At 35.1% G+C, this 8140-nt stretch overlaps 1 protein-coding gene across 1 annotated transcript; it reads right to left on the bottom strand.

Moving 5' to 3' along the window:
* Positions 1-601: 601 nt before the first annotated feature.
* LOC126681798 (uncharacterized) lies at positions 602-7803 on the bottom strand. The gene is made up of 4 exons (XM_056105884.1): positions 6869-7803; positions 5725-6733; positions 728-780; positions 602-632 (listed from the first exon to the last, which is right to left on the bottom strand). Exons 1-4 carry the CDS (start codon positions 7801-7803, stop codon positions 602-604), a joined length of 2028 nt encoding a protein of 675 aa, XP_055961859.1.
* Positions 7804-8140: the final 337 nt, after the last annotated feature.

Here is an 8140-nt window from a genome sequence, read left to right as displayed (position 1 = left end):
ATTAAAAATTCTGCTTTGGTAATAGTTGGAATTCAGTTTTAATTGATGATTGTTTGATGGTTTTGAGTAAATTTTGACGGATATAATTGTTAGAAATGTTAGGAGTTGGTTTGAGTGTCGAGGTATGAGTGTCGAAATGAACCGAGGAGGTCGGTTTTGCTCTAAAGGAGCAGAACCAACTCTGCTCGTGTGAGCAGAATCCATTCTGCTCACAGCGAGCAGATGAACTCTGCTCACAACGGGCAGAGTTCAGCCCCTAAAGGGGACTGCTTGAGCAGTCCCCGACCAGCCAGGAATGGCGTTTTTGCACGCACCTCGGGTTTAAGTAAATACGTAAATGTCTTGAGGTTACATCATAGCATTTGATGGGTTTAAAACTTATTTAAGGGACTGCAGAATTGCAGCCCCAAAACAGTTCATGACACTAAGTTTAGGCCACGATACGGAGGTTGTTGAGCGATCTTTTGCGAAAAGACTTGAGTAGTATATTGTAAGGGATATACGGAGAGTGATACGTGATAGTCGGATTAGAATTTGAATGATTGAATAGGACTGTGATGATTGAAATAGATGGGGCGTTCAAAATTATGAAATCTGAAAATTAGTAAATCAAGCCACGAAGGCTACTTCGCCTATAAAAACGGACCTCGAACTATAATCAGTTTAATCCGAAAGTGAGTGGAATAAATAAATAATGTTGCATAGATGAGATTTAAGAAAAATAAACCTGGTGTTGTTAAGTCGGATTAAAATTATCCGTGTTTGAAGTTGAGTCAAAAACTGGAAATATAAGTTAGAAAAATAAACTAAGTTTTAAAACATAACAAAAGGGCAACTTTAGGATTAAATTGTGAACAAATGGTAAGTCGGAACTAGTTGAAATCCTCACGGATATTGTAGATGGAAGTGTGAAGTTTATAAATATCAAAAAAATTTTGGAAAATATCCGCTGTAGGTACCCTGTTCCGCTGTCTGAAACAGCAGCGTTAGAAGGCTGTTTTTAACAGCTTTAATTTCCAGATTTGAGGTACCAACTTCAGGACTGATTTCCGATACCTTCGGGTGCTAGTTTCAGTCCGAGGTCTAAACAAAAGTTTTAGACGACATTCCGAACTTTAGGAATGTCAATTTTATTTTGAATTTAGACCACTTTAATTGACGGTTTTAGTAGCTCAAAGATGGTCCAAAAACACGAAATAAATAGGAAAAATTTAAAGAGCTATCTTTGAGGAAAATTTTTGGAAACTTTAAAGACGTCAAATGAAGTTTGAATCTAAATAAAAGTCGTAGACGATGTTGCGGACTATGGAAATGTCCAATTTATTTTGAGTACGGGATATTTTAAATAAGCGGGTTCGATAGCCGAAGTTGGCTAGAAACCCAATTTTTGGATAAGTAATTCTAGTTAGATTTTTATTAATTAGTGCGATTATCGTCGTAGACCCGGCGAGACAACCACCAGCGAGACCCGGAATATGATGAATAAGATACCGCTTTACGAATCTCGAAGATTATGGTTAGCAAGTGGTGAGTTTACAATTTACTTTTGTATGTTATTAATAAAAGTTATTTATTTTATTATCATTATTATTAATGCATCGCATAAAGCATTATTATTCATAATGATTATTATTTCTTATTGAATGTTTATTTCTTATAAAATAAAACTAGTATAGTGATCCGAGGAAACGAGCTACCTATTGGGCGTCAATAGGCTGTGTGATCACCAGTGTCCGGTCAGTCATAGAATTAGCATTAATAGATGTTGGTATCTAAAAATGTTTGATATGAGCTCATTATATGATGATTATGTTTGGGAATGAGGAGGACTATGTTTGGTAGATACGAGGTAACTCGGTCGAACTATTTCGGGACCCGTATCTAGTGAGTAACTCGGTTGAACTATCTCGGGACTATGTCACGTGGTAACGAGTAACTCGGTTGAACTATCTCGGGACTATGTCACGTGGTAACGAGTAACTCGGTTGAACTATCTCGGGACCGTACCACTTGGATTAAAATGATTTGATATAATATGAACGGATACAGTATGAGTAGGATATTTATAGGAAATAGTATGAGTTTAAGATTAAGGTTTCAATCTGATCTAATACTTGATATATATTATGTTCTCTATATATGTTTTATTTTTAAATGCGATGTTATTTTATATATCACAATTAGTAACGCGTAAACTCACTCAGCGTTGTCTGACTCTCCAACAGTGTTTATTTCAGGTGATAGTACCTTGAGGAGATGGACTTCCATTTTTGTTCCGGAAGTCTGCATTATATAAAGTATGTATTGAAGTATGCTTCAATTCGTAGCGCTGCAGTAGTCAGTAGATGTCAGTCTATATTTGATTGTTTGTACCGAACGAGATCTAGTTGTTAACTCTGATTTTATAAAATATATATACACGATTTTTAAAACTATGTTTTTACCCATTTGATATTTTCACCAATTGTCTATGAATGAAATTGGTATGAAATTGTATGATTCGCAACAAGGCAATGCTGAGTTATGTTATCGCAGAGTAAGACCTTAGTTCCAATCGATTATGCATCGGTTTTGAAAGAACGTTTTCGACGATTATGAAATATTGTTTTACGATGTTTTCCCGAAAACGTTTTGTGCATAATTTTGTGTTTGATTGAAAAAAAAAATTTACTCGTTTTTAGGCTTACTACGGGTTCCGGAGCAACCACTCCCGTTCCCTAGCGCCGGTCTCGATCCTCGATTTTGGGTAGTGACATAAGCTTAACGTTTACAAACGTTAAGAAACAAATCCAAATGTTTCACCTTTTTTGCAATTTAAGCCAAACATTTACAAACGTTACGAAACAAAACCAAACTTTTAAAACGTTACGAAAAACACGGTACGAAACAAATCCAAACTTTACAAACATTACGAAACAATACCAAACGTTTCACCTTTTTAGCGATTGAAGACAAACGATTACAAATGCTACGAAAGAAAACCAAACGTTTCAACTTTTTAGCGATATAAGTCAAACATTTATAAACGTTACGAAACAAAACCAAACGTTTAAAACGTTACGAAACAAAGCCAAACGTTTACAAACGTTACGAAACAAAACCAAACGTTTCACCTTTTTAGCCATTTAAGGCGAACGTTTACAAACGTTACAAAACAAATCCAAACGTTTCACCTTTTTAGCGATTTAAGCCAAATGTTTGCAAACGTTACGAAAAAAATCCAAACGTTTCGCCTTTTTAGCGATTTATACCAAACATTTACAAAGGTAATAAAACAAAACCAAACGTTTCAAACATTACAAAACAAATCCAACCGTTTCGCCATTTTAGCGATTTAATCCAAACGTCTGCAAACGTTACAAAACAAAATTGAATGTTTAACCTTTTTAGCGTATTAAGCCAAACATTTACAAACGTTACGAAACAAATCCAAACATAACCCTTTTAGCAATTTAAGCCAAACGTTTACGAACATTATGAAAAAAATCCAAATGTTTCACCTTTTTAGTAATTTAAGCCAAACGTCACCAAACATTACGAAACAAATCCAAGCGTTTCACCTTTTTAGCGATTTAAGCCAAATGTTTATAAACGTTACGAAACAAATAAACGTTTCACCTTTTTAGCGATTTAAGCCAAACGTTTGCAAATGTTACATCACAATGCCAAACGTTTACAAACGTTACAAAATAAATCCAAGCGTTTCACCTTTTTAGCGACTAAGCCAAATGTTTATAAACGTTATGAAACAAAACCGAACCAAACATTTTCAAATGTCACGCAACAAATCCAAATGTATCACCTTTTAAGCGATTTAAGCCAAACATTTACAAACATTATGAATAAAATCCAAATGTTTCCCCTTTTTAGTGATTTAAGTCAAACGTTTACAAAGGTTACGAAACATATCCAAACGTGTCACCTTTTAGCAATTTAAGCAAAACATTTACAAACGTTACGAAACAAATCCAAACGTTTCCCCTTTTAAGCGATTTAAGCCAAACGTTTAGAAAGGTTATGAAACAAAGCCAAAAGTTTTACCTTTTTAGCGATTGAAGCCAAACGTTTACAAACGTTACGAAACAAATCCAAGCGTTTCAACTTTTTAGCAATTTAAGCCAAACGTTTACAAACGTTACGAAACAAATCCAAGCATTTCACCCTTTTAGCAATTTAAACCAAACGTTTAAAACGTTTCGAAACAAATCCACATGTTTCACATTTTTAGAAATTTAGGCCAAACGTTTACAAACGTTACGAAAGAAATATAAATGTTTAACCTTTTAAGTTATTTAAGCCGAACGTCTACGAACCTTACAAAATAAATCCAAAAGTTTCACCTTTTAAGCGAATTAAGCTTAACGTTTACAAACGTTAAGAAACAAAACCAAACGTTTCTCCTTTTTTGCGATTTAAGCCAAACGTTTACAAACGTTACGAAAAAAATACAAACGTTTAAAACGTTACGAAACAAATCCAAACTTTACAAACATTATGAAACAAAATCAAACGTTTCGCCTTTTTAGCAATTTAAGACAAACGTTTACAAACGTTACGAAACAAATACAAACGTTTCACCTTTTTAGCGATTTAAGCCAAACGTTTACAAACGTTACGAAACAAAACCAAACGTTTAAAACGTTATAAAACAAACGTTACGAAACAAATCCAAACGTTTCGCCTTATTTGGATTTAAGCCAAACGTTTACAAAAGATATAAAACAAAACCAAACGTTTGAAACGTAACAAAACAAATCCAACCGTTTCGCCATTTTAGCGATTTAATTCAAACGTTTGCAAACGTTACAAACAAAATTTAATGTTTAACCTTTTTAGCGATTTAAGCCAAACATTTACAAACGTTACGAAACAAATCCAAAAGTTTCCCCATTTTAGCGATTTCAGCCAAACGTTTAAAACGTTACGAAACAAATCCAAACGTTTCCCCATTTTAGCGATTAAAGCCAGACATTTACAAACGTTATGAAACAAATCCAAATGTTACTCTGTTAGCGATTTAAGCCAAACATTACCAAACGTTACGAAACAAATCCAAGTGTTTCACCTTTTAGCTATTTAAGCCAAATGTTTATAAACGTCACGAAACAAATAAACGTTTCACCTTTTTAGCGATTTAAGCCAAACGTTTACAAACGTTACAACACAAAGCCAAATGTTTACAAATGTTACAAAACAAATCCAAGCGTTTCATCTTTTTAGCGACTAATCCAAATGTTTATAAACGTTACGAAACAAAACCGAACCAAACGTTTTCAAACGTCACGGAACAAATCCAAACATTTCACCTTTTTACCGATTTAAGCCAAACATTTACAAACATTATGAAACAAATCCAAATGTTTCCCCTTTTTAGTGATTTAAGGCAAACGTTTACAAAGGTTGCGAAACAAATCCAAACGTGTCACCTTTTTAGCAATTTAAGGAAAATATTTACAAACATTACGAATTAAATCCAAACGTTTCACCTATTAAGTGATTTATGCCAAACGTATAGAAAGGTTAAGAAACAAAGCCAAATGTTTCACCTTTTTAGCGATTTAAGCCAAACGTTTACAAACGTTACGAAACAAATCCAAACTTTTTGACTTATTTGGATTTAAGCCAAACGTTTAAAACGTAACAAAACAAATCCAACCGTTTCGCCATTTTAGCGATTTAATCCAAACGTTTGCAAACGATACAAAACAAAATGGAATGTTTAACCTTTTTATTCTTCACAGTAATTTTATTCAATTGCCTATAATCAATGCATAATCGCATACTACCATCTTTCTTCTTCACAAATAACACAGGTGCGCCCCAGGGAGAAATACTTGGCTTGATGAATCCCTTATCAAGCAGTTCTTCTAACTGTTTCTTCAGTTCTTTCAATTCTAGTGGAGCCATTCTATATGGTGCTATAGAAATAGGAGCTGACCCAGGTATAGTTTCAATTTCAAAATCAACCTCCCTATGTGGTGGCAAACCAGGCAATTCGTCAAGAAACACATCTGGAAAGTCTCTCACTACTCGAATTTCTGAAACCCCCAGACTAACTTTAGTCATATCTATTACACTAGCCAAATATGCTTGACATCCATCTTTAATCAAATGAAATGCAGTAACAGCAGAGATTAAACAATTAGGCATTGTTTTCCTTTCCCCAACAATCATCGTTTTCATTTGCCCTTGAATTTCCATAACTACTTCTTTAGTTTGACAATCAACAATGGCATGAAGTTTTGACAACCAATCCATACCCAATATAACATCTAACTCTCTCAAATTAATAACCACCAAATCAGCTTGTAAAGTCATACCATCCACAATCATAGGACAAGATTTTATCATAGTATTTACAACAATAACACCCCCAGCAGGCATAGAAACATATATATCATGTCCCAATGGTTCTAATATGCCATGCACACGTAATGCAAACTCATGTGATATGAATGAACATGTAGATCCCGGATCAATTAACACATGTGCATCACAATTACAGATAGAAAATGTACCAGTAATCACATCAGGTGCAGTAGGTGCATCTTGCATCGTCACTGCAAATACTCTGGCTTGGGTATGAGGTTGGCCTGTATATCCAGACTGTATAGCTGAAGATGTTCCTCTTCCTCTATTACCTCTCCCTCTTCCCCGGCCTACACCCACTTGGTGCATATTTTCACCCACACTACTCTGACCCATAGCTTGAGATTCTTCAAGTAAACCTCTCCTGAGTGGACAATTTCAAACAATATGGCTAGGTAGACGACAATTATAACACACAATAGGGTTTCTTCCCCAACACTCCTCTGAATGTACTCTGCCACAATTTGCACACACTGGAGTGGATCCTACACTAACTGACCTTGTTGGTCGTTGTCTATTATCAAACCCAGTAGATGTATATCCACCTCTGCCAGATGACATTGAGGTTGGCCTACTCGACTGACCTCTTCCCTTTCCTCTATAGCCACTAGTACTTGAACTTGATCCTCTAAAAGAAAAAGAACTACCATGTCTTGAAGGAACATTAAAATTCCCAGTCATTTTCTTCTTTTTAGACTCTATCTCGCTCCTTTCAACTAGTATTTCTTCAGCCCTCAAAGCGGCTTCAATCAATGCACTATAAGTAGGAGTCTTAACAGCAATTTTCTCTCGAATATCAAGGTTCAAACCCCTTTCAAATTTACTTCTTTTCCTTTCCTCAGTAGTTATTTCCTCAGGTGCATACTTTGATAATCTGACAAATTGAAGTTCATATTCAGCCACATATAACTCATTCTGCTTTAGTTCCATGAATTCAATTTTCTTTTTATCACGATATACTGGTGGCATGTATTTCTCACCAAATTCTCTAAGGAAATCATCCCAGGTTAAAGTCAATGGCCTATTTCCGCTTCCTGGAATTGTTTCCCACCAATCCAAAGCATCCTTCTCAAACAGTGACACTGCATATTTCAGCTTCTGCTGAGGAGCGCATTCAATTCTGTCTAAAACCCTCTCTGTATTTCTCAACCATTCTTCAGCTTCTGCAGGATCTGTAGTACCTCCAAATGTCTTTGCCCCTTGTTTCCTAACTCTCTCATAGTTTTTGTCAATTTCTGGTTCCTGTGCTCGATGGTGCGGAGGTGCTGCTATTCTTTGCAACATTTTAATAAACTGTCGCAGAAAAGGATTTTCATCTTGCGGTGGAGCATTATCCTCAGACTGTTCCTGTTCATTAAAAGATGCATTTCCAGGACCATGCACAGACTCTACAGACATTTCTGGGCCAATGGGATCATCTCCATGCTCGTCCATCCTATAGAAGATGTACTATATCAATTAGATGTATCTCATGTTATGCATGTTATGCCAATATGCATCACAACTCTACGCCCTAGGAAATCTAATCCCTGCTCTGATACCACTTAATATCACACCCTCTTAATTAAAATATTATTTACTCATAATGTTATAACAAACACAACATAATCCATTTCATACATTTCATGTTACGACACAATAGTTTTAACTTATTGCATTACCGTAACATTCAAAATATCTCACATCAAACAGTTATACATAACTTTATACAATAACTCTTAGTACAAAAGTTTTGATATCTATCTTATACACATAAACACTTCAAAACATA

This window comes from Mercurialis annua, linkage group LG5 (genome assembly GCF_937616625.2).
Source record: "Mercurialis annua linkage group LG5, ddMerAnnu1.2, whole genome shotgun sequence".
In the NCBI taxonomy this organism is placed as follows: Eukaryota; Viridiplantae; Streptophyta; class Magnoliopsida; order Malpighiales; family Euphorbiaceae; genus Mercurialis; species Mercurialis annua.
The sequence above is the reverse complement of the archived record's forward strand: the minus strand, read 5'-3'. Positions and strand labels throughout refer to the sequence as shown.